Raw genomic sequence first — 26650 nt, forward strand, 5'->3', positions numbered from 1 at the left:
TTGGCTCTCCTCAGCAAGGCTGGAACACACTGCGAACCAGGACTCAGGGGAGGGAGGCTGCGCTCGCATGCACGTTGATTCACAATGAGTCAACGCTCGCCTGTAACATCTGGCCCTCGGTGTCCCGGCTGTAATAAGAGAACTTTTAGTATCGTTTGGCAAAGCGTTCTCTCTCCAAAGGCCTGATTCTGTTCCCTGAGTTACTATTCATTGTTTTACTGTCCATCAGGGCCTATCCGGATATCTGGTCACATTTTCCTGCAAATAACAATTTTCTGGCAGAGTCGCCACCCAGGTTGATGACTTCTGTGCTGCAGTGTGGTGGTTTCCTGCTGGGGCCCTGGGAGCCTGAGCGAGTGAGGGGATTGTTTCAGAGTGTGTTTCTTCTCTCATCTGTTAATTGTTGAGAGCAGCAAGCTGGTTTGTTGACAGTCTTGGTAACTCTCCATAGCTAGGAAAGCCATCAAGTCAAATTGGAGATGAAGAGAGTAGTGGAAACTCTCATTTGGGATCTGTGTGAACATCCTTCTCCAAGTCAGTTTTGAAGCTACATCTGAAAGGGCCCCGGGAAAAAAATAGAAGTAAATGGATCACAGAAGAGTGTCTCCTTATCTTAATTCGGTTTGGCCGTGAAAGTTGAACAACATCCTCAAAATGCTCTGTGGCTCTAAAAAGTCTTCCTTGCTCCTCTGATCTCTCTGCATTGCAGAGGCAGTGAGTGTCCTACAGTCACAAGAGACTGTGGTTTGGTTGGCTAGGAGACAAGGCACCGCCTTGTACTGTGACTCCGCTTGCTGTCCATGAGCTCGGAAGTCGTATCTCAATCACATGCATGGTGTGGTGGTTTAGTTGCTCAGTCATGTCTGACTCTTTGTGACCCCGTGGATGGTAGCCTGCCAGGCTCCTTTGTCCATGGCATTTCCCAGGCAAGAATACTGGAGTGGGTTGCCATTTCATTCTCCGGGGGATCTTCCTGACGACCCAGGGATTGAACCTGGGTCTCCTCCATTGCAGGCAGATTCTTTACCGACTGAGCCATGTAATTTCCCAGGAAAATTAGATTCCCCCCAGTATGAAAAAGATTGTCAATACCTTGGAGCAGGAACTGGTTGGATGCTGTTCATCACTGTACCCACTGCCTGGTACAGTATAGGAGCTCAAATATATTAACTGGCTATCAAAGGACTCAAAATATTTGTTTCTAATTCTTATAATTAAAAGTTGCAAAGGGACATTATGATATCTTATATACTCGAATTCTACTATCTAGGAATGTAAAAATCCATCCATCCATCCATCCATCTTTCTTCTATTCATCCATCATCACCATCTATCCATCCTTCCATCCATCTTCCATCTATCCATCCATCCATCCATCCATCCATCCATCTTCATTCACCCTCCATCCTTACAAGGTCAATTGCGGTTTTAACTATTTTCTACTACAAATCTGAGGAAGAGAATTAAAGCACTCCCTCTGCTAATGATGTTAGTCTGGGGTCCACTTCCTAATGCTTGGTGGCCTCATGAAGAAATTATGTAGTGTGGAAATAAGGAGCATCTCTGCACTGGTGCTCAGTTGCCAGGCTGAAGCCCCAGTCTAGCATCTTCCTGGATAAGTGACCTTGGGCAAGTCATGGTTTTATCATGGATCCATCAGAGATTTAGTGTTGTAAGAACTGAATGAGACAACATGTATAGAGCACGTGGGACAGTGCCTGGCAAGTGGTGAATAAGTGAACAAGGGTGAACTTCTGTTCCCTGAGATTCTAGCCTCATGGAGATGGTGAGATTCCTGCCTTCCTGTCCTCTGTCCCACTGGAATTCCCTCAACATTGTTGTTGTTCATTCACTCGGTCGTGTCTGACTCTCTGCAGCCCCATGGACTGCAGCACACCAGGCTTCCTTGTCTTTCACCATCTCCCAGAGCTTGCTCAAACCCATGTCCACTGAGTCAGTGATGCCATCCAACCATCTCATCCTCTGTCACCCCCAACAAATCTGAAGGGCACGTCTGTCTCGCAGCAGCTCCTTGTCTCCTGTATATCTCTTTACCCCCGTTCTGCACTCTGTCTCCCATCGGCGGTCTCCATGGCTGGATCTTTGTCTGATGAACACACTTTGTCGGGAGAGGGGCTGGCGGACCTCCTGCCAGCTCCCCCACTCACAAAGTCCTCCCATGCACCAGTGGCTGACTGGCTGACGGAGGTGACCAAGCCATGACCTGCTGACCTGGAGCCTGCGTCTCTCTCCTCTCTTGCAGGGAGTCTGACCTGTTCCTGCTCGACAGCCGCACCCTCTGGGCCTCAGAGGAGGGCTGGCTCGTTTTTGACATCACAGCCACCAGCAACCACTGGGTGGTCAACCCGCGGCACAACCTGGGCCTGCAGTTGTCGGTGGAGACTCTGGACGGTAAGTCCCTGGCCAGCACCCCAGCTTGTGCTGATGCGGCCTGGAACTGGAGACCTGGGAGGGAGCTCAACTCATGTCTATTAGGACCAGGTTTCCTCTGCTCCCTACCCCATCAGCACTTCCTATCCAGCATCCTAATCCAAATGAAAGCAGTCTCTACCCCTTTTTCATATGGCATTTATACTGTTGGCCAAAGCTGGGTTGGGTAAGGCCTCATTGCTCCAAGTGTGGTTCCGAAACAGCACAGGTGGCCCCCACCGTTAGAAATGCAGACCTTCTGGCCCATCCCAGGCCTGCCCTATCTGAACCTGCACTTCAGCTGAGCCCCTAGTGATGCTCGCACATGCAACATCTGAGCTGTGCTGATGCAGGCCCCTCAAACTCAGGACACAGGACATCCTGGGATTCTTGGGCTTTGTAGGATGTTTCATGGTATCCCTGGCCTCTCCCCACTAGAAACCAATAGCCTCTCCCACTTGTGACACCAAAAATGTCTCCAGACATTGTCAGGTGTCCCCTGCAGGGCAAAATCTCCCCAGTCAAGGACATTGCACTGGTGTGAGGCATGAACCCCCTTCCAAGAGACTGAATGTAGTGCCGAATCCCGAATACTTGGAGAACCTACTGTTTGCCCTCCCCCAGCATCTTTCCCACATGCCATGACCATGTTTTCTGAGAAGGGCAGACAGGAAGGCAAGTGGAGAAGTAGGGTGGGCCTGGCTGTGCCAATTTCCCCTTCCACAAAGTCTATTTCTTATGAAGTGGGGGTGGTTTTAGGATGTGTAACATCTTTCTTATACCAGTTTTAAAAATTTTATATTTTAGTGTGTTATGTTGTGTTAATTACTCAGTTGTGTCCAACTCTTTTGTGACCCCCATGGACTGTAGCCCACCAGGCTCCTCTGTCCATGGGATTCTCCAGGCAAGAATACTGGAATGGGTTGCCATGCCCTTCTCTAAGGGGATCTTCCTGACCCAGGGATCAAACCTGGGTCTTCAGCATTGCAGGCAGATTCTTTACTGTCTGAGACACTAGGGAAGCCTGTATTTTAGTTTAGGTATTAACAATACGTGTTCCAGGCTCAAAATTTAAGTTCCAGATGTGTGCAATACTGAATAGCTTCCCTCTGACGTCCTTCCTCCAGCTGCTGCGTTCCACCTCCCAGAGGCAGCTAAGTCCGAGTTATTGGGTACTTCCCTTGTGACTCAGCTGCAAGACCTGGGCGAGACTGGGAGCTGACTGTGGCTCAGATCATGAACTCCTTATTACCAAATTCAGACTTAAATTGAAGAAAGTAGGGAAAACCGCTAGACCATTCAGGTATGACCTAAATCAAATCCCTTATGATTATACAGTGGAAGTGAGAAATAGATTTAAGGGCCTAGATCTGATAGATAGAGTGCCTGATGAACTATGGAATGAGGTTCATGACATTGTACAGGAGACAGGGATCAAGACCATCCCCATGGAAAAGAAATGCAAAAAAGCAAAATGGCTGTCTGGGGAGGCCTTACAAATAGCTGTGAAAAGAAGAGAAGTGAAAAGCAAAGGAGAAAAGGAAAGATATAAGCATCTGAATGCAGAGTTCCAAAGAATAGCAAGGAGAGATAAGAAAGCCTTCTTCAGCGATCAATGCAAAGAAATAGAGGAAAACAACAGAATGGGAAAGACTAGAGATCTCTTCAAGAAAATTAGAGATACCAAGGGAACATTTCATGCAAAGATGGGCTTGATAAAGGACAGAAATGGTCTGGACCTAACAGAAGCAGAAGATATTAAGAAGAGGTGGCAAGAATACACAGAAGAACTGTACAAAGAAGATCTTCACGACCCAGATAATCATGATGATGTGATCACTAATCTAGAGCCAGACATCTTGGAATGTGAAGTCAAGTGGGCCTTAGAAAGCATCACTAAGAACAAAGCTAGTGGAGGTGATGGAATTCCAGTTGAACTATTTCAAATCCTGAAAGATGATGCTGTGAAAGTGCTGCACTCAATATGCCAGCAAATTTGGAAAACTCAGCAGTGGCCACAGGACTGGAAAAGGTCAGTTCTCATTCCAGTCCCAAAGAAAGGCAATGCCAAAGAATGCTCAAACTACTTCACAATTGCACTCATCTCACATGCTAGTAAAGTAATGCTCAAAATTCTCCAAGCCAGACTTAAGCAATACGTGAACCGTGAAATTCCTGATGTTCAAGCTGGTTTTAGAAAAGGCAGAGGAACCAGAGATCAAATTGCCAACATCCACTGGATCATGGAAAAAGCAAGAGAGTTCCAGAAAAACATCTATTTCTGCTTTATTGACTATGCCAAAGCCTTTGACTGTGTGGATCACAATAAACTGTGGAAAATTCTGAAAGAGATGGGAATACTAGCCCACCTAACCTGCCTCTTGAGAAATCTGTATGCAGGTCAGGAAGCAACAGTTAGAACTGGACATGGAACAACAGACTGTTTCCAAATAGGAAAAGGAGTACGTCAAGGCTGTGTATTGTCACCCTGCTTATTTAACTTCTATGCAGAGTACATCATGAGAAACGCTGGACTGGAAGAAACACAAGCTGGAATCAAGATTGCCGGGAGATATATCAATAACCTCAGATATGCAGACGACACCACCCTTGTGGCAGAAAGTGAAGAGGAGCTAAAAAGCCTCTTGATGAAAGGGAAAGAGGAGAGTGGAAAAGTTGGCTTAAAGCTCAACATTCAGGAAACGAAGATCATGGCATCTGGTCCCATCACTCCATGGGAAATAGATGGGAAAACGGTGGAAACAGTGTCAGACTTTCTTTTTTCGGCTCCAAAATCACTGCAGATGGTGACTGCAGCCATGAAATTAAAAGACACTTACTCCTTGGAAGAAAAGTTATGACCAACCTAGATAATATATTCAAAAGCAGAGACATTACTTTGCTGACTAAGGTCCATCTAGTCAAGGCTATGGTTTTCTCTGTGGTCGTGTATGGATGTGAGAGTTGGACTGTGAAGCAGGCTGAGTGCCAAAGAATTGATGCTTTTGAACTGTGGTGTTGGAGAAGACTCTTGAGAGTCCCTTGGACTGTGGGGAGATCCAACTAGTCCATTCTGAGGGAGATCAGCCCTGGGATTTCTTTGGACGGAATGATGCTAAAGCTGAAGCTCCAGTACTTTGGCCACCTCATGAGAAGAGTTGACTCATTGGAAAAGACTCTGATGCTGGGAGGGATTGGGGGCAGAAGGAGAAGGGGGCCACAGAGGATGAGATGGCTGGATGGCATTACGGACTCGATGGACGTGAGTCTGAGTGAACTCCGGGAGATGGTGATGGACAGGGAGGCCTGGCGTGCTGCGATTCATGGGGTCACAAAGAGTCGGACACGACTGAGCGACTGAACTGAACTGAACTGATCTGGGCCATTGGCTTGTTCTGAGGTTGAGTGAGTTAATACAGAAAACTTTAAAAAATCATGTCCTGAGGTACACAGGAATCCCTGGGCTTCTTGTGAAAATGCAGATTCTGATTCAGCAGGTCTGGGGCAAAGAGGAGGCTGTGGTCCAAACGCCCCCCAAGCGATTCAGAGGCTGCTGGTCCCCAGACTGTGCTTTGAGTAGCGAGGGCTGAGAAGAGGACTCGGCTCGTAATACACATGCCCTAGAAGTTGTTACTACCACCTACGGTGACTCATCCAGGCCCCCCGTGATGAATGTCTAGAGTTTCCCATCTTTCACTGTTACAAACAGGGCTGCAGGGCATATGTCCTTGGCCCCTTGAGTGAGTGTAACTCTAGGAATAGTTCCTAAAAGTTACATTGTCTGTTTGTAGTTTTGATCAGTATTATCAGTTTACCCTCCTGAGAGGTCATTCCATTTGTATGAGGGCACCGGTGCCCCTTCTTTTTTGGAAGGAAGATGCTCAGTCGTTCAGTCGTATCCAACTCTGTGTGGCCCCATGGACTGTAGCCTGCCAGGCTCCTCTGCCCTTGGAATTTTCCAGGCAAGAATACTGGTGTGGTGTTTCCTCCTCCAGGGGATCTTCCCAACCCAGGAATCAAACATGCATCTCCTGCACTGGCAGGCGTAGTCTTCATCAGCTTTCAGACTTACCTGTCTTGGCTAATCCGATAGATGACACATGGGATCTCATGGTTTTGCTTTGCTTTTCTCTCCTCTGAACGAGGCTGAGCCCTTCCTCTAAATTTGCCATTTCCTCCTTGTCTGTCTCCTCTGTCCATTGCTTGCAGAGGGTGTTGGGCTTTTTTCTGCTTCACATTTTAGGGACATTTGGTCCTTTGTGATTGAGCTGTAAATATTGTTCCAGTTTTTAGTTTTTCTTTTACTGTGGTCAGTGCTGGGTTTTGCCAAGTAGATTTAGACAGCATAGATACATTTTATAATTTTTTTCTCCAGGATTATCTGTCTATGGCCACATGCTATATGGGAATGGTCACAGAGTTTAGGGCCACACTTGTCTTCCATCCAGTCTAGTCTTCTTCGTACTGACGGTTTCCCCCAAGCTTCCCTCCCACCCCAAACCTTCCTTCCCCTTTCCGTGCCCCTAACACTTTATAGTGGGGTCCTAGAAGGTACTGTAGTTTCCTGTTGTTCTATGCCTGATTGGCAAGCTATGCATGGTGGACCAAATTCAGCCTCCAGCCTGTTTTGGGGTGCCTGTAAGCTAAGAATAGTTGTCAAATTTTTAAATGGCTGAGACAAAATCTTTAAAGACTATTTTGTGACATAAAATTATATGAGATTTACATTTTGGTGTCCATAAATAAAGTTTTAGTATTCCACAGTCATACTAACTGGTTTATGCCATCACCTGAGCCTGTTTTGTGCTGTAACAACAGAGGCGAGGAGTTGTGACAGCAACACCATGGCCCAGAAAAGCTGAAAATATTATTTTCAGAAATGCTGTTTATGGAAGGAGTTTGCCACTACCAGAGTTTCTCAAACTGTGTTCTGTGAGGAATCATGATCAGTTACGTGCAAGAAAGGCTAGGTGGGATGAACTAAGCAGGTTTCACTGCAGGACTTATCAGAACCTTTATTTTGCCGATGTCCATTATGAATATCCTGATAGGGTCAACAGCATAGACGAATTCCAAACTTATTTGGCAATAGGTTCATTCAGCTCTTCTTTGTTCTTAAAAGTCCCTGTGGAACATATTGGGTATGGGGCACAAGTGAGGCTGAGGGAGACTTGGTTGCTTTCTTCACAGTGACCTTTTCCTTGAACTTGTGGATATGGGTTTGGCCTGCTAACTTGACCTCAGTGGGTCTGGTGCTCCTCTCTCCTGCCTACCCTTCTGGCTCGGGATGGCTTAGGTTCGGTTTTTCTCTTAAGTGACACTCAACCCAGTGTCAAGCCTGCCAACCCCTTTCTCCCCCACACCCAGGGTCTTTGTCCCCCACCTTTTGCTGAGGCTTGGCATGTATTGAGGTGTCACAGCCCGATGGTTAGAGCCTGGGCTCAGGAGCTGGCTAAACTCCCCAGGTTTGAGTCCCAGCTCTGCTGTTTCTAGCCACATGACCCAGGGTGAGTCACTTAATGTCCCTCATCTGGAAAATGGGGTTAATAATAGCTTCCACCTCTCAGGGTGGTTGTGAAGGATTAGATGAGCTCATGCGAGTGAAAAGCTTAATTGCTTAACATGTGGTAGCTGCTAAGCACAAAGTAAGTGCTTTCTGCCATTGTCTCCTATAATCCTCACCATTACCAGTTGGGTGGATGCTATTATTAACATCTCCATGGGACAGGCGAGGGAACTGAGGCCCCTGAGGGGTGTTGAGTCTCCATATTCCATCAGCTGCCTCCGTGCAGGAGGAGTATAGCCTAGGGGCCGCAAGATGCTGCCTAGAGTTAGGGTAAGGGTCTGATGCCGGGCCCCTGACTTGGTGCCTCACCTCCTCCCCTCCTAATGGGGCCCTGGAGTTGGGCATGGATGCTGCCGCCCTGGCACCTGACTTGTCCAGGTGCTGTGCACGCTGAGGCAGCAAGTTTGGTCTGGTTGCCCAAGTCAGGGAAGGCCCACCCACCCACACCATCTGGGAGGGGCAGAATATTCAGTGGCCAGCTGGGCATGTGAGTTTTGGGATCTTTGAAGGGGGAATGAGATAAAAAGCGAGAGAGCCCAGCATTTCTGAGACCACAGGCTCCTGGCTGGGAAACTTTTCCTCCACGGGGTTCCTTCTGCATCAGAATCATCAGGGTGGCAGGCACATTGAACATACAGATTCCCAGGCTTCCCCCCCCAGACCCTCTGATGGCAAGTCCCTGAAGATGGGCCCAGGAATCTGCCTTTTCTCGCAAGCTCCTCAGTAACTTGGGATCTGGCCCAGTGATAAGATTCTGTTGAAGTCATGCCCTATGTTTTGGGGTACACTGTTTATAAGATGGTGCTCAGGCTGGCCACATCTAAATGTGAGTTCAAACCATTTCATGTTGGATGCCTACACAGGTGCAAGATCAGCGGGGCCTGCTGGGGAGTCCGTGAATGTTGGGGTCCACGTGATGGGCAGATTAGTGGGCAAATACTGTGTGCCAGCCTTGCGTGGCCTGTGGAAATAGCCTGGACCCTGCCCTGGGACCACCTGCTAGGTGTAATATGAACTCAGTGAGGATCGCTGCCTTGGACAGCACCTGGAGAGGACGAGTTCCAGGGCATGGCACCCGTGCCCAACTCCCAGTGCCCCATCTGGGAGGAGAGGGGATGGGGCGCTGAGCTAGGCATGCAGCATCTTACAGCGAGCTCACTTCCATCCTTGTGAAGTACAGGAGTTACAGACCTCCTTTCCTGATGTTTGGGGCGAGGTGAGGTGAGCCCGGTCTCCAAATGCCGCCTGAGACCACCCAGGAAGCGTGTATCTGTTTCCTCTTCCTCCAGCTGCAGCCCTCCTGTCGGAAAGTGTGCACAGCTGGGGCCTCCGCCAGCCAGCAAGCCCCTGCGGGAGAAGCCCATAAACCCCTTGGGCACCTGGGGCTCATCAGGAACCAAGTGGGGAGCCTCATCTCATCTCTGAGGATGGGATGCTGCCGGAAGGAGGGCTGGTGTCTGCTGTCCCTCCTTGCACAGACGAGGACAGGAAGCTCCTCCCCTGCCCCAGCCACACAAGCTGGGCACCCTCCCACCCCCAGGGGGTGGTGGGAGAGGGGAGAAGAGGCCTCCTGAGCAGAAGGGAGCCTGACACTAGAGTGGAGGGCCTTCCAGCTGGCAAGGGGGCTGTCCAGGAGGTGCTACTGAGAGCTGAACCCTCACAGCCTGCCTGGACCAGGGGGTCTCGTGCAGGAGCAGAGGGGGGTTAGGCCTGCAGCTCCTGCATTGACTCCAGGACCCAGGAGCCTGGTGCTCCACAGGGCGGCCTCATGTGATCTTAGGAATTCAGTCCAGCCTTCTGATGCCATGTCCCTTGTTCCTCGGGCATGATTATGGCTGGGAGGAAGAAAAGAGTGAATTCATGTAAAATGCTGAGCCCAGGGCCAGCACCCAGTCCGCGGAATGACGTCACCAGTGGCCATACCTGGGGGCAGTGTGTCATTAACAAGCTCCTGCTGGGTGCAAAGCTGGCCATGCAGACAGAGCCCGGGACCCTAAAGCGTCTTGGTTTCTGCCTGGCTGTTCTCTCCAAATCCCCTTTCCTGAGAAGAGAGTTTGAAAAAGGACCCAGAAGACAGTGGGTTTCCCACAGGACTAACTAGAGGAGCCAGTGTCACTGAAGTGGCCGGGGGTCCTCCCTCCATTCAAAAATATTAAAAATTACGTTTATAACCATCTGGGTATAACGAATATAATCCTAGCTGGATTAAAAATGAAAACATTGTGTCCAGCCCTAAAAACCTCATGTTTTGTGTCTGATTTTAAGAGACATTACAGTGTTTTCCTGGGCCCCTAAAAATACCGTGGGCCTGACCACCGGGCCTGATGGACAAGTCAGCCCAGGGCCTGCATGCCAGCCTGGGAAGTGACGATGAACCCTCTGAGCCCCAGCACCTGGTGGTCAGAACCAGCTTCCTACAGTCAAGGGCCTTTTGGCCTACGTTGAAAGCACATTTATTCACTCAACAAACATCTGTGTGGAGCTCTGATGGGCCAGGGGACTGTTGCAGACTCTGCCCCAGCTTGAACAAGACAAGGCTTCTCCCATCCTGAGGACGGCTCAGGGGGCTTCCTGCACATGGCATTCATGATACTGCCTCCCATCGCCAAGCAGCGGCGAAGTGAATACTGATTTGGGCTGGAGTCTTTTACATCTTTGCAGACACAGAAGCACCTGCTCCTTTGTTCCCAAGACAAGGGTTCCAGTCTCTTGTCCTTACTTATAGGATCCTGCTTCTCTCCCTTGTCTGCTTAAGAAATCACTGACGGCTCGGGAGGGCAGCACTGATCAGCCCTGGCTCCCTGACCCAAGAATATAATCTGAGGGTCTCAGTTCCCCTCTCATACTCTCTCGTAGGGGACCTCCAGCTTCCTGACCTCCCCAGAGCTCCAAGACCAGAAGGGCCCCTTCTGCTCCCACCCACCCATCTCTGCCATCAGGAGGCAGATTCAGGCTCATGCTGGACTTCTATGTGCAGAGAGGCCCTCAGGCTTCTCTCCAGGGCTGCAAGAGTACATATCCCTATTCTTGATCAGCCCAGATGGGATCAAATGGGATTGCGAGGCACTTAAAGGATTGAGGGCATATGCTGTGCAAGTGTGGTGCCGGCCGCAGCAGCTGGGGACAACCCCGGGAGTGAGCCAATCGCCCACAGAGGCCGAGGAGACTAAGCCCCGTCAAGCTGAGGTTGGCGAGCAGTCCACCCGAGGCACAGCTGGCTCCCAGGTGCCTTCGCCCTTGTGATTGCTTCACATCCTGTTTGTTTAGAAGCCAGAGCGAGAGAACCAAGGAAGAGGCCTTGATGACCAGGAGGCTGGGGTGGGTCCTTCCAGGGCTGGTGGTCACTGGCGGCTGGGGTGGCCTTGGGAAATTGGGGCAAGGAGATGTCACAAACATTAACTGTGTTCTCACTGGTCACTTAGTCCATCGAGAGGAGCGGCTGGAATTAATGTGTTTTGCACAATGAAGGAGGAGCATTCTTATGCTCTGGGACTCTGAGGGGCACCCGATAGCTGTAGGCCTGGAAAACAAAGAAGCCACAAGAAAACCACAATGTCCCCACTCTCTGCAGTTGAGCTGCCCTTCCTCCTCTCTGGGCGGCCCATGTTGTGCTTCTTGTCTGCTCCTGGGCTCTTCTGGGCTGGGCGTGCCACTTCTGCTCGGGCCACTGGGACCTGCCAGCCGTGGCCTGATGCGCTGGCTCGTCCCGGGTCCTCAACTCACTTCCCAGAGTCCAACATCCACACCCTTCCCCACCTGGCCCGCCTCTTGTAAGGACCTCCCCTTTGAGTCTCCATGGATCCCTCCAACTCCTGGAGGCTCCAGAAGTGGTCTGTGTCCGTGCCTGGGCAATCTCTCCTTTCTGCTTTTCCAGCCACTTGCGCTTGGTGAAGGCTCAGTGGTCAAGTTTGTAGCCTCCAGTCATCTTTCTGCATCTGTAAATGGAGTAGCTAGTAGTCAGTGGGCTTCTCTGTTGGCTCAGACAGTAGAGAATCAGCCTGCAATGTGGGAGACCCAGGTTCAGTCCCTGGGTTGGGAAGATCCCCTGGTATGGCAACCCACTCCAGTATTCTTGCCTGGAGAATCCCCATGGACAGAGGAGCCTGGCGGGCTACAGTCCATGGGATTGAAAAGAGTCAGACACAACTGAGCGACTAAGCACAGCATGTAGCACAGTGGTCCTGCCTGAGGAGCCGGACACAGAATGGGCTCCACACAGTGCCTGGCATGAAGCGCATACTCAATAATCTGCTGTGAACCAGCAATGGGTAGAGCCCACTCTTCCAGGAACCCTTTCCATGGCAGATAATAGACAGTAAAGGCATCTTATCTCACAGGGACATTTTATGGTTTTCTTTACAAGTCTAGAATTATATGGATCTGGGTCAGTTAGTCCAGAGATCAGTAAACTCTTTCTGTAAAGTGCCAGATGATAAATGTTTTGGTTTTGTGGGTCAAACGCTCTCTGTGAGGTTCTTCAACTTGGTCATTAGAGTGGCAGTAAATATATGCACTGAAGCCCACTCCAGTGTTCTTGCCTGGAGGATCCCAGGGACGGGGGAGCCTGGTGGGCTGCCGTCTATAGGGTCGCACAGAGTTGGACACGACTGAAGCAACCTAGCAGCAGCAGCAGCAGCAGCAGCAGCAGCAAAGCAGATGGTAAATGTGTGCATGGATGTGCAAGGCTTTGTTCCAACAAAACTGTATTTGCAAAAAGATGCAGAGGGCTGGATTTGGCCCATGGACTTTAGTTGGCCACCCCTGGTTAGTGTTAGCAGCGGACTCAGCCCTGCCAGGGAAGCAGAGCCGCTCTGTAGCCTCCCTGGCCTCTCCAGATGGCAGGCGGGATGATGCCAGCCCTGATCGACTCTGAGAGTGTGCAAAGAATGTGGGAAATGGGCCACGCGAAGGATTGCATCTCTGCTTCACATCACAGAAATGAAAATGTAGGTCCACACAAAACTTGTCCGTAAACATCTCATGGCGCTTGTGCTCACCCCTGCTGGAAACAGCCTACGTGCCCTTCAGCTGCTGATGCGTCACCAGACTTCGTGCATCCACACTGTGGACCATGAAACTCATGGCACCATGAGAGCATCTCAGAGACACGTGGGTTGAAATAAGCTGACACAGAAAACTAGGCGTGCTTGTATATGAAATGTCTAGAAAGTGCAAACCTGTAAGGATGCAAAAAGGTCAGGCATCGCTAGATTCTGGGAGTCAGGGAACGGAGCAACAAGAAAGCAGGGTTTCTCCACCGTGGCACTGTTGTCATTTTCTGTGTATTTTGGGGGGTGGGGATGTCCTATATGCTGTCGGATGTTTAACAGCACCTCTGGCCTCCACCCACTCCATGCCAGTAGCATTCTTTGCCCCAAGTTGTAAAAACTGCCACTGTCCCCTGGACAGGGCAGGCTTAACCCTGGTTGGATGCACTGAGATTACGCAGCATAAGGGGATTCTTTGGAGTGTGGGCAGTGCCCTGTATCCTGACAGAAGTGATGCTGAGATGAACCCATACACACATTAAAACAGATCTGTTTACCAAAAGAAGGTCGATTTTTGTTGTTCAGTCACTCAGTCACGTCCGACTCTTTGCAACCCCATGGACTGTAATACATCAGCCTTCCCTATCCTTTACCACCTCCCGGCATTTGCTCAAACTCATGTCCATTGAGTCGGTGATGCCATCCAACTATCTCACCCTCTTTTGCCCCCTTCTCGTCCTGGCCTCAACCTTTCCCAGCATCAGGGTCTTTCCCAAGGAGTTGGCTCTTCACATCAGGTGGCCAAAATGTTGGAACCTATACATTAATTTGAAAACAAAAATTTAAGAAAAGTCAAAGGTAGAAACAGAATACCCCACAGACAGGCAAGCCATGAATTCTTCCAAGGATGAAGAAATCAGCAATTGGTAGAGTTGTTACCTACCTGTTGGGTGAGTGGGAGGCCTCCACACTGTGGTTGTTATAGTTTGTGGCGGGGTCAGTCACCATCACATGCCAGGAAAGGCTCTCTTGACTAAAGGAGCATGTCTTGGCAGATAAAACACAGATGGTTGTTCAATGTGAATGGCCTGGTTCAATATGAATTTCAGACAAACAGCAAATCACTGCATAATATAAGTATGTCCCATGTATTGCAAACATTATTCATTTATCTGAAATTCAAATTTAACTGAGCATCTTGTACTTTTATTTGCAAAATCTGATAACCCCATCCTTGGGCAAATCTTCAGTTTTTTTTTTTGTTTTTTTTTTTCTTTTTTTTAAAACCTAGTAACTCTCGTTTAGGGCTTCCCAGGTGGCTCGGTAGTAAAGAATTCACCTGTCGATGCAGCAAACCCAGATTTGATCCCTGGGACGGGAAGATCCTCTGGAGGAGGAAATGGCAACCCACTCCAGTATTCTTGCCTGAAAAATCCCATGGGCAGAAGAGCCTGGCAGGCTATAGTCTCTGGGGTCCAAAGAGTTGGACACCCCTGTGTGAATGAGCATGAGCACTAACGCTTGTCTAGAATATAAATCCTTTTCATCTTTCCCAAAGATACAGACCTATGTTAAAATAAGATGTGTCTCTTTTGCCTAGATGAATGTCACCCAGCTCAATCCCTCTACCTAATAGGTTTGGCTTGGCTCTCTATTCAGTGTGGTTTGCCCTGGACATTTAGAGACAAATAAAACAAATACTTGTAAGTGCTAAGTGAAGCCCATATATTGTAACATCATAAAATGAGAAGGAATTCCTCTCCCAGCCAATCCACACGTCCTCTCCCCCAATATAGCCTTTCTCTGCCCTTTGTGGGGATATTAAAACAAAAATAAACTTTATGTATGTACATATCCACATATGTTGGTATATGCTTTAACTTTCTTTGCTCCCTTGTGGAATCACACCATATCATGTTCTGCCTGTCACTTGGCAGCCCTTCCTTCTGTCGGCCTCATGAGGGCCTAGACCTGTCTTGTTCCTGTCGGAACACCCCTCCACCCTCCGGGCACAGAGCCGTGCTGGGCTCGGGACATGTGGGCACCAGGGATATTTGTAAATAGATGAGTGGATTGTTTAGTTGGCTGGTTGGTACTCCATGCCATGCCCCCTCATCCAATTGTCCTGCATTAACAAAGCATCACATTGTCTCTGGGCTTCACATCAAAAAACTTGACCACAGTGACTTCCGTTTTGCATGTCTGTGCATTACTTTTGGGAGGGTATACATAACTGCTGGCTCTCAACCTGGGACATTTTGCTCCCAGGGGACACGTGGCCAGGTCTGCAAACATGTCGGGGATGCATTTTGGGAACAGCCAAGTATGCTGCTAACACATCCTGCAATGCCCACGACAGTGCCCCAGAGAACCATCAGCCCAAATGCCCAGTGCCGGATAGAGAGGCGGCTGTATTTGCGATCACCTTCTTGGTGAACGTGCTTTTTTTCCCCCAAAGTATGATTCCAACTTTATCAAATATGTGCATGGGTAAGAAGAGAAAAGACTAGAAGGAAAGGCTCAAACTATTTACAGAATTACAGACTTAGACTTCATTGGGGTATGAATTTTGGAAAATCCCTTTAACTGGACTAGGGTTTTTCCATGCACTGTAAAATGCAGTAAAAAGGTGAAAGTTTCAACATGTAAATGCTGGGTGGGCTCAGTACGACCTGCTTAAGTATGACATTACCGTAGGTGGCATACTGGTCAGGATCTAGCTGCCTGCACAGACAGGCAGCCTGAGGGCTGGTGACCAGTCCTGCCTCTGATCTCTCCTGCCTGTGGGCCAGAGTTTTGGTGAAACGAGCTTTGGGTCCCATCTGAGAGCTCTAGCCTGTGTGGGAACAGTGGGTGCAGAGGACCATCCCTGCCCCGAGTTGCTGATGATTTGTAGGAGGAAAATGTGTGTTCAGGGCCCAGAGAGGCTGCCCTGAGCACTATGGGGGTCCAGGGGAGGGCATGGTGGGTGGGGGCTTGTTTCTGGACCCCCACTTGGCTTCCCCTCTCCCCACTCTATCTGCTCCCCACACACCAGCCCCAGTGGGCCTCTTATCACAGAACTCTGGCCCTGCCACATCCACTGGGGCTGCTGTCACATCTAGAACAGGACCCCAAGCCCCCAAGGAGACCTCATGTGACTCACCGCTGACCAGCCCCCCCTCGTCCCTGAGCGCACCTCACTCTCTGCTCAGCTCATGGGGGCTGCCACCTTGCTTGGTGCTACGCCCAGCATCAGCACAGCACAGTGCCTGGCACACAGTGGGGGCTCCATGAATCGTTGTTGATCGAACCACTAAATGAATAAGCAAGTTGTTTGTTCAAATCTGGGACAGAAGAGGACAAGGCAAAAGGATTTGCAGATGCAAGACCCCTGGGCAGCCACAAGAGATGAGATCAACATGCATTCCATTGACAAGGAAAGATGTCCACAGTACGTTGCCCCCAAGCCAGTTTTTTTGTGAAGCAACAAGGACAGCACTAAGTAGTGTTTTCATAACCTCCCACCCTAACAGGAAGAAAAGCTATGACAAACCCAGACAGCGTATTAAGAAGCAGAGACATCACTTTGACGACAAAGATCCATATAGTCAAATGTCCGGTTTTTCTAGTAATCATGTCCCAGTGTGAGAGTTGGACCATAAAGAAGGCTGAGTGCTGAAGAATTGATGCTTTTGAACCACGGTGCTGGAGAAGACTCTTGAGAGTTGCTTAAACAGGAAAGAGATCAAAACAGTCACTCCTAAAGGAAATCAACCCTGAATATTCATTGGAAGGTCAGATACTGAAGCTCCAATACTTGGGCTACCTGAGGTGAAGAGCTGACTCGTTGGAAAAGACCCTGATGCTGGGAAAGATTGAAAGCAAAAAGAGAAGGGAGTGACAGAGGATGAGATGGTGAGACAGCATCACCGACTCAATAGACATGAATCTGAGCAAACTCCAAAAGATAGTGAAGGACAGGGGAGTCTGGCATGCTGCAGACCATGGGGTCACAAAGGACATTGACCTAGCACCTGAACAACAACAACCCCAAGAGGAAGCCAGGGGATGGAGCCAGTTCGGAGTCCTTCTTTCCGCATTCTTCCCAGTTACCAGGGTCGCATAGTTGATGTTTCAAGGAACACCAGGGAGAAGACAAGTCTGGGAGAGAGCTGTCTCCTCCCCCACCCCTGGGTGGCTCTTTGAGGTGTGGCCCTGAGTGAAGAGGGCCTCTAAGCTCATGTCAGCCTCCACCCTGTGTTAGGGAACCTTGACCTCTTTTTAGCACATGGGACAGCCCAGGAGGGAGACTGGGGTATTTGCAGCTCTGGGACATGCTGATGTCACAGCTGAGAACTTGACCTTTGGCTCCAACAGAACAGGGTTCAAATCCTGGCTCCACCACCGACCTGTTGCAAGGCCTTCATAGCGTAACCTTTCTTCTCTTTATAAAGTGACATTGCAATATCTGTTCTGCGGGACCATGTAGAGGGTTGGATGGCCTGTGAGTGCTCCATCCGCTGTTGGCATAGAAGGCACTTGTTCATTTAGTAAATGGTCATTAAATCCATGAGTGCCAGGCACTGTGATAGGCATCCTTATACTATTTATTAACAAAAACTGTCTCCCAGCATTCAGTGGATGGATCATTCCTACCCCTGTGTTTTTTTTAAATTAATGAATTAATTTATGTATTATTTATTTTTGACCTGCTGCGTGCAGGCTTCCTCTAGTTGTGGCAAGTGGGGGCTACTGTTCGTTTTGGTGCTGGAGCTTCTCATTGCAGTCACTTTTCTTGTTGCGGAGCACGGGCTATAGAGCAAGGTGGCTTTGGTATTTGTGACGGGGGCTTAGTTGCTCTGAGGGATGTAATATATTCCCGGACCAAGGATCAAACCAGTTTCCCCGGCATTGGCAGGTGGGTTCTTTACCACTGGACCATCAGGGAAGTCCTTGTCCTTTTTTTTCTTCTTTGTACTTTAAAAAACTAACTTATAACTCACAGAACATGGAATTCACCCTCTAGTCGTTTTTAGTACATTTACCTTCTTGTATAGTCATCACACTGTCTAGTGGTCTTCCCTGTAAGTGACTTCCTGTCCATTAGCACTCACCCCATGCCCTTCCTTCCCCAGGCTCCTGGAAACCATAAATTTACTTTCTGTTTCTGTGGATTTACCTATTCTGGACATTTCGTATGAATGAAATCATGTAATATGTGATGTTTTGTGACTGGTTTCTTTCACATAGCATAACGTTTTCAAAGTTCATCCATGCTGTAACATGGATCTGTACTTCATTTTTTTTTATAGAGAATAATATTCCTTTGTATGGATACACCACATTTTATTTATCCATTCATTAGCTAATGGACATTTGGGTTGTTTCCACATTTTGGCTGTTATGAATAATGCTGCTGTGAATACTTGTGAACCTATGTTTTTAGTTCTCTTGGGTGTATACTTAGGGGTAGAATTGCTGGGTTGTATGAGAACTCTGTATATAACTCTTTGAGGAACTGCCAAACTGTTTTTCAAAATACCTGCCACATTTTTATAACCCCAACAGCAGCATATGAAGGGTCTACTCTCTCCGCATCCTCACCAATATTTGTTTTTTGTCTGCCTTTATTTTAGCCATCTTAGTGGGAGTGAAGGGACATTTCGCTGTAGTTTTCCATACTCCTGTGTTTTGTTGAAGCTGAATGTCTGTTGTGGTGACACAGCTTTTACCTTTTAAGCCTTAATCTTTTCTCGTATTTGGTGACAGAAGGGGAATAATCCATACCCACCCTCTGAGTGCCTGTGCTCCGCCAGGCCCAAGATAACTTGCTGCCCTGTTCCCTAGTCCCCAAGCCTCTAAGAAAAAGGGATAAGAAAAACCCTAAGATGGCAACTTGTACTAAACAGTCAAAGAGGTTTATTCATTTGGGTGACTGGGGCAAGAATCTGGCCCACTTTAGAACTGGTTTGATCCAGTGGCTCAGTGATATCACCAGAAATCACATGTCTTTTGTTCTCTCTGCCCTTCCTTCCACCAGCCCAGCCCCATTTGGTGATGTAGTCCACCTATGGTTGCCAGATGGTGGCTGTTTCTGGGCTCTCCTTCCTCCCTCAATGCTGTCCAGGGAAAGAGAAGGTTGCTCTGAACCCTACACTTGGAAACTTCCATTCATTGGCTCAACTGGGTCACTTGAACCAATCACTATGGCTGGAGGGTTGGTTGCTGAGTATTAGAATACAGGCCCCGCCCACTATGGCCAGGCTGGAGTCAGTTTAAGACACAGCTGCCTAAATAACAATTGAGTTGAATAGCAAGAAATGGGGTGGGGGGGAGAGGGCATGGATGAGACAATTGGCATTGCCCCTGTTTCACAGATGAGGAAATAGAAGCCCCAGCATGCAGCTTCCTCATGGGCTGGTCACCTGCAGATGTAGGTTTCAGCCACCTGGAGACCCTCTTCCCTCTGTCTTTCCATTTCTCAGCTGAGGCTGTGGGACCCTGGACCTGGCTGTACTGCCAGTGGCCAAAGTGAGCCAGACACCTTCCCTCAGAGGTGCAGTGACTGCATTTAGTGGATCTGAAACAGCATCAGATTTTCAGGAAGGCATTTTTATTTTGCCCTAACAGCCTTCTGGGGGGAGGGGGGTGGTGCACAGTTCCTAGGGGCTCGACTTTAATGGTTTCTTTTATAGAATCATTCAAATTATAGATGAGTGAACTCGAGGAAACCCTGCTAAAGAATGCAGGAAAGCTGGCGTTAAGAGGGACTAAGGTGAAGTAGTGGTGGGTGGGGGAGCTGTTTTGAACATTTGCTGTAATACAGCTAAAGCAAATGTCCCTGATGCTGAGCTGGTCCTTGGACGTCTGGGTTTGTGGACATCTGGCCTGTCTGGAGAGCTCCAGGGAAAGTTGATTCCAGAGTAACTGGGCCCAGTGCCTTCGCTGGCCTCCAGCCCCTTTCACCAAACTTGAAGGGACCATATCTGTCATGATTAAGCAGCCTGCCCTGGTTTCAAATTCAGCTCCCTCACTTCCAAACTCGTCCTTGGGCAAGTTTTCAGCCTCTCTGAGCTGTTTTGTCTTCTTGCTTTATCTTCCTTTGGAATACTTATCACCACTGGACATGATAGTAGTTATTGACCGGGGGGGAACTTCTGCAGAAATTAACACTTGCGGCTGGCAATTTGTCATGTAAGTGAATACTGAGATGTCTCTGATCAGTTAACACTGGAGTAACAACATGTTTTAATACGTCTCAATAATGAGTGAAGTATGTATTGACCAATGGCTTCATTGTTGCTGCAGCTGGTAGCCTGTTCTTAGCCCCCATCACACTGGACCCACCCTCAGAGCACAGAACACCATGACTGCCTCACCCGCCTTCTCACCCAGTATCCGGGGTTGCCAATTCTCTTGGCATCCCTCTTCCTCTTCTGGCTTCCTTCAGATCCTTTGCCACCGAGCAGTGCTTGTGCACAGCCTCTGCTGCATTCCCCAGACCTCTCAGATGGAGCCAGGGCCCCTGGGTTCAGCCCTCAGGTCACGTGTCTGATCTCCTGGACCACTGTCCTGAACTAGCATCTAATCTAATGAGCACTTCCGGTGTGCAGAGGTCTGCTGGGAGCATTTGTGTGTCAAATGGCAGAGGCCGGATGTGAACCCGGGAGGGTGGGCTGAGGGCCAGAGCCTGTCCTGCCTCCAAGGCTGTCTCTCCTGCTGGTGAAGTTGATTCCAGATGTGGCTGGGCCCAGGTGAAGAGGGATGGGGAGTCAGACCAGGACTCAGAGGTTCCACTGCCTGCCCACCACCCCCCTTCCTTTGGGCGTCAGGTGGGGGTTTCAGTCGCGAGCCGCTGAGTCACACTGTGTCACACCCCTCCCGGCTCCGTTTGTCTCCGCGCACACATCACCACGGGCTCCCTGCCCTGCATGATTCCTGCCTGCCTTCCCCACCAGTGTGCACGCCCAGAGGCCAGGGAGTTCTCTCTGTGACTCCCACTGTGTTCCAAGTTCCTGGGACAACCCAGTGTAGAGGCAGCGCTGAGGCCATGCTTGTGATGGAGGTGTGGCGAGTACACAGATGGACATTGTGAGGTTCGCTAACGTGACATCTGTTCAGCCCTTCCCACTAACCACCTGTTCTGGGCATTTGACTGCTTCCCATATAGGACAGAGCATCAACCCCAAGTTGGCGGGCCTGATCGGGCGGCAGGGGCCCCAGAACAAGCAGCCCTTCATGGTGGCCTTCTTCAAGGCCACTGAAGTCCACCTCCGCAGCACCCGCTCCACGGGGGGCAAGCAGCGCAGCCAGAATCGCTCCAAGACGCCCAAGAACCAGGAAGCCCTGCGGGTGGCCAACGTCGCAGGTACACCGGGGTGGGGGGTTTGCTCCATGGACCCCGAGGAGCCCACAGGGAGCCCCCTGCAGGACTCCAGCCAGGGGTGGCTCAACATCCATGCAAGTGCTCCACAGATGGTTCTGGAACCCATACAGCAGGAAGCACCACCCACAGAATCCCTTCCTGCCCAGAGCTCACCATCTTCATTGTGTAAATTGTGTCATAAATTCATTTTGAAATGCAAGTAGCAGAACATGAGTATCACAGAATGCCAAATCATGCGAAATTTCTAAACAAAAAAAACAAGAGCTACAAATAAATGAAGGAAAACTATGAAAACATACACAGAGGAAAGACTTCACCCCATCATCCTGAGGAAGGGAGGGAGAAAAAGTGAGGGGGAGTTGCTATATCTTTAATTTTATTTCTTCAAGTGAAATGCATTTGAAACTCGTGGCAAACTTTAACACTTGCTGAACATGGATGGTAAGATTTTCTTGTAGAGTCTTCCCAGCTCTGGGTTCATCATGAGCTGGAAAAGGCCTGGGGTTGGTGGGAGGAAGTGTGGAAGGGAGCGTGGGGTGTTTAGAAGGGTGAGGGGGTGTGGCAGAGCAGCCCCCACCCTCAGATCCACATATATTGCCAATAGCTTCTTCTGCCTTACCTAGAAGGTCATTTCCAGAATTTTGAAATTGCTGTTCATTTTCCTTTTCAGGGAAAATCAAAAATACAGTTACTGTGATTGGTGATGTTTTCTAAGAGCAGGGCGCCCTGCCAGATGGACTCCAGTGAGTCTGTGTGGTTCCAGAGTTTGTGCGCAGAGATTTTGTAAGAATTCTTTTCTGGCAGGTGCATCCACTCTTTTATAGGCTGCTCAAGTAGAATCTGATCCCCCCAATTAAAAAGCAACAAAATCTCTTCATTTGTATTTTAAGCATGCTCTATGCCAGGTTCTTGGGGGTTGGGGTTCCACAGCGAAAGCCCAGCTATGGCCCACAGTTCATGCAAGGTGGGCAGAAGGGGGCTGTCATTCACAGGCACACTGATCACAGCCCTGGGAGCCAGGAGATAGTGATGAGGGACCCTTTAGGGGATGGTTCAGAGACTTCTTCAGGGCAAGCTGGTGCCGCCAAGGTGAGGTTGGGTGGGCTGGAGACCAGCACTCCAGACAGTGGGACGCACAGTGGAGGGAGTTTTCATGGCAGCTTTGGCGGGCAGTGGAGGGCAGGCCACGTGGCTGGGACAGGGAGGGTGCGGCTGGGGAGTGAGCAGAGTCAAGTGTCCTCTTGGGAGCCACATCGTGAGTTTGAATTTCATCCAAAGCAAATTTGGAGGCCTTTGCAGGGTTTCAAGCTGCGATGTGGGGTGGGGTTGATAAGCAGCTCATTCTGGCTGCTCTGAGAATGGTGGGGAGCAGGGTGGGGCGCTTGGAGAGGGGTCAGCGTAGGGAGACTTGCTAGAGGCTTTTCCATGTCAGGCAGGCAGGAAGTGCTGGCAAATGTCAGCCTTGCAAAATCTCCCATGTTTCAGAGGCCTGTCAGGTGTAGTGGTCTAACCAAGGTAATGAAAGGGGAGCCTTAGAATTGCACACCCAGCTTCCCCTACCACATCCTTACCAAACTGCCATCGTCTCCTCTTACATAACCCCCAGGATGGGGCCCTCACTACCTCACATGACAGCTCATCGACCTTGACTAGGATGTGCTTTCTTGCTCTAGATTTCTACTTCCTGGTCCTGTTTGAAGTTCACTTAAATCCTGCCTGGAGGTTTAATTAAAAAAAAATACCAAAGCCTGGGCCCCACCACAGTCTTAAAAAACCAGAATCTCGTAGGGTGTGTTTGCCTGCACATGCCCATTGAACGTGCTTTACCTCCTCCCATCATGGCTTTCCCAGATGGTGCAGTGGTAAGGAATCTGCCTGCCAATGCAGGAGACATGGGTTCGATCCCTGGGTCAGGAAGATCCCCTGGAGGAGGAAATGACAACCCCTTCCAGTATTCTTGCCTTAGAAAATTCCCATGGACAGAGGAGCATAGTGGGCTTGCGTCCATGGGATCACAAAGAGTCGGACGCGACTGAGTGTCTGAGCACACACACACCTCCCGTGATGGGCTAAGAATCCTGCCGCAGGGGCACACCAGCAGAAGCCCCTCTCTCGTGGGAGTCCTGTGTGTGCTGGAGGGACTGGACATGTTCTGCCAACCGGCCTTGCCCCCCAAAGGCCTTCAACTGCCCTTCAGACTGTGTGGTTTGGGGTGAGAAGCTGGGATCCTCACTTCCCTTCCACTTCCTTCTCCCACCCCCATTTGGACCCAACTCCCTGGTCATTAGCCATCTTCGCCAGATCCCCTGTGGGGGTGGGAGCTGAGTCCAGGCAGCTGCTCAGGCGGGGCTTGCGGAGGTGGATGAAGCAGCTCCTGCTTGCCTGCCCGCTTTGGCTGGGGGTGGGTGGGGCAGGGCAGGAGGGCAGGCCAGCTGGGAGTCCACTTCTTGAGCATCTCTTCTTCCTTTTCCTTGTCTTTCTGTTAAGAAGAGGTCAGAGTGAAATAGTTCTGACCACTTCCTCCCAGAGCAGCCGCATTCCAGGGGAGCCTGAAGGAGCCAGGTGTCTGGGGTCCCTGAAGGCAGAGCCAGGGCCCAGCCCATACTGACATGCCCACAACTAGCTTCAGGAGCTGCTCTGGGCCTTGGCCTGTGGGGCCTTGGGCTTCAACATTAAGCCAAATATCACTGCCTTGTTTTCAGGGTTGGGGAAACTGGCACTGAGGCCCCTACTCGTAATTGATTAGACATTCCTAATCAATTAAGGCACTTTCTTCTCAGTGAGCCTGCACGTACCTTCAGATTCTTCTTTACTCAGGGCACCAAACAGCCAGCAATGTTAGTTCTCAACACACAGCTTCTTTGCTACACCCCTGGCCCAGGCTAAAGTGCTCAGACCTTTGTCTTGTTGAGGCTCCTTCACACAGCATCACAGCTGAGGTCACTCCTGTCTCTCCCCTCTCCCTTCCGCCTGTCTATAGGGAAGGAGGGGAAGAAGGCTTGTGGAGTTGCTGCCTGGGGTTACAGGCGTGGTCCCAGCGATGGAGGCCTTCCTGGATTTCTGCTCAGTGTCTGTGCCTTCCAGATGGCACAGTGTGAATGGTCCAGGAGGTTGCTCGGTTCCCCTCTGAGGGGCCCCCTGGCCTTGACCTTTGCATATGAATGACCACCAGGCCCTCGAGCAGCCCTGCTACCCTCATAGCTGGTGTTCTCGCTCTCTTTCAGCCCTCAGGTTAGGTCCTGAGGTGAGGAAGAGGGGCCCAGGACCCCCATTCCTGCTCCATCCTCCCTAACCTCCCTCACCCCCAGCGGTGGAGCTCAGTGCAGGCTGTTCCCCTCCTCGCTGCCAACCGCCGACCCCAGCATCGCCGCCTCATTCCCGTCCTTCTGCCCACCACCACTCCTGTCCTGGTTCTTGCAGACTTCTAACCCTCCTCGCCATCCCACCCTGTCCTCATCCTGGAATCTCCTACCTGGCCCATCACCTCACTCCCTTTGGTCCTTACACAAGCACCACTTCCTCTGAAGGCTCTGGGTTAGCACCCACAGCACAGAGCCCCAGCACATTCTTCCTGTCCTCCTCTCCTCCCTTAGTTCCTCCTCGATGCTCATCTAGATGGAACGTAATTGGTGTTTACTCATTTGGTTATCATCTGCCTCCCTTGCTGGAAGATAAGCCCCTCAATGCTTCATTCACACTTGTCGCTCCAGTGCCCAAGCCAGTATCTGCAAACCCACAGATGCTCTGTAACAATTTGTGTGAATGAACAAACAAATGAATGAATGGCGTACTGGGCACCAAGGTAATGAGGGCCCGAGACACCCGAAGGCCAGCGCTGCCTGCCCCCCTCACTGGGATCATCTCACTGGTTCTGAGTGTTTCCTAGAGTCCAGGATCCCTCCCTCCTAAAACCTTATAGGCCATTCTGGCATAATCGTCATTTCCTCACTGGTTTGTACATTTTTTTAAAATGTCTTCTCTCAACTCTAGATATAAAGATGTGTGTAAAATTAGGAATATTCAAAAAAAGCCAATAGAAAGCCTGTGGGAAATTTTAGATGGAAGAGAGAGAGATTGTGGTTAAGAAAAAAAAAAAAAAAGAATCCCTCTTGCTTCTGGGTTCAGGGAAGATTGTGCTGCAGCAGCAGAGTGTGTGTTTGTGTCAGAGAGAAAGGGAGACAGAGAAAGAGATAGACACAAGGCAAGAGTCGGAGAAACAGACATCCCTGCATGCTTACAGCTGCTCAATTCCAAACCCCAAATTCCTACCAACTCTACATACTTCTGGAAAACCCCGGTGCATAATTTTCATTCCGCAGAGAAACCTCAGTGTTGTGTTTTTCTGAAAGGTCAATGGGACTTGACTTTTTGCCCTCTCGTGTCTTTTCGGTGGTGGGGCCTTTGTCCCAGGCCCTGTCTGTGCCTTCTCCTGCCTCCCTCCATGGGGCTGAGCGTCTCGAGGCGTGAGGCTGAGCGGAAGCAGCACACCCCCCACCCCGCCCCCATTCAGGCATGACACCCCCATTCAGGCATGACGGGACGCAGATGGACATGGATTCCCACATGGAATCCAGGCAGACATCAGCAACCAAACCAGAGAAAACAGTGTGCACAGGAGGATCCAGGGATAGCTGTCAATTAAGACTGTGTGAGAGATGGGGGCTTTGGTACCTCCCCTACGGAGGCCATTTTCAGGGAGTAGAAATGAGTTTTGAGGCTACAGATGCTTGAATGACCTTTGTGTCCAGCTCCCAAAGTTTGCTTGCGGTCGCGCCACTGCCTTAGACTGAGGAAGCATTAATGCATGTGTTTCCTCTTCCTCCCCATGGTACTGCACCTCTGCTCCCCATCACTGCAGAAAACAGCAGCAGCGACCAGAGGCAGGCATGTAAGAAGCACGAGCTATACGTCAGCTTCCGGGACCTGGGCTGGCAGGTAAGGGGGAGGGTGGCTGGGTCTGCCCCGGTGTTGGAAGCCTCTGGTATGGGCTCCCCTGTGCTCCCCACCATGGCGGTGGGACTGGGTCCCCTATGTGCAGTGAGCCGTGGTTCTCATCTCTTGAGATTCCAGCTGTTTAGTTGTTAAGTCATGTCCAGCTCTTTTGAAACCCCGTGGAATGTAGCCCATCAGGCTCCTCTGTCCATGGGATTTCCCACGCAAGAAAACTGGAGTGGGTTACCATTTCCTCCTCCAGGGGATCTTCCTGACCAGGGATTGAACGTGCATCTCCTGCATTGACAGGTAGATTCTTTACCATTGAGCCACCTGGGAAGCCTCATGTCCTAACTAGAGGTTGCA

General features: G+C 50.0%; 1 protein-coding gene across 1 annotated transcript in view; it reads left to right on the forward strand.

Moving 5' to 3' along the window:
• BMP7 (bone morphogenetic protein 7) overlaps positions 1-26650 on the forward strand; it is an 84557-nt gene that overhangs the window by 52555 nt on the left and 5352 nt on the right. Inside the window, exons 3-5 of the mRNA XM_069546832.1 lie at positions 2264-2412; positions 21137-21334; positions 26211-26287. Of these exons, the coding sequence (XP_069402933.1) occupies positions 2264-2412; positions 21137-21334; positions 26211-26287 (424 nt within the window). The remainder of the gene's footprint in view (positions 1-2263; positions 2413-21136; positions 21335-26210; positions 26288-26650) is intronic.

Source organism: Ovis canadensis, chromosome 13 (genome assembly GCF_042477335.2).
Source record: "Ovis canadensis isolate MfBH-ARS-UI-01 breed Bighorn chromosome 13, ARS-UI_OviCan_v2, whole genome shotgun sequence".
NCBI classification, from domain to species: domain Eukaryota; kingdom Metazoa; phylum Chordata; class Mammalia; order Artiodactyla; family Bovidae; genus Ovis; species Ovis canadensis.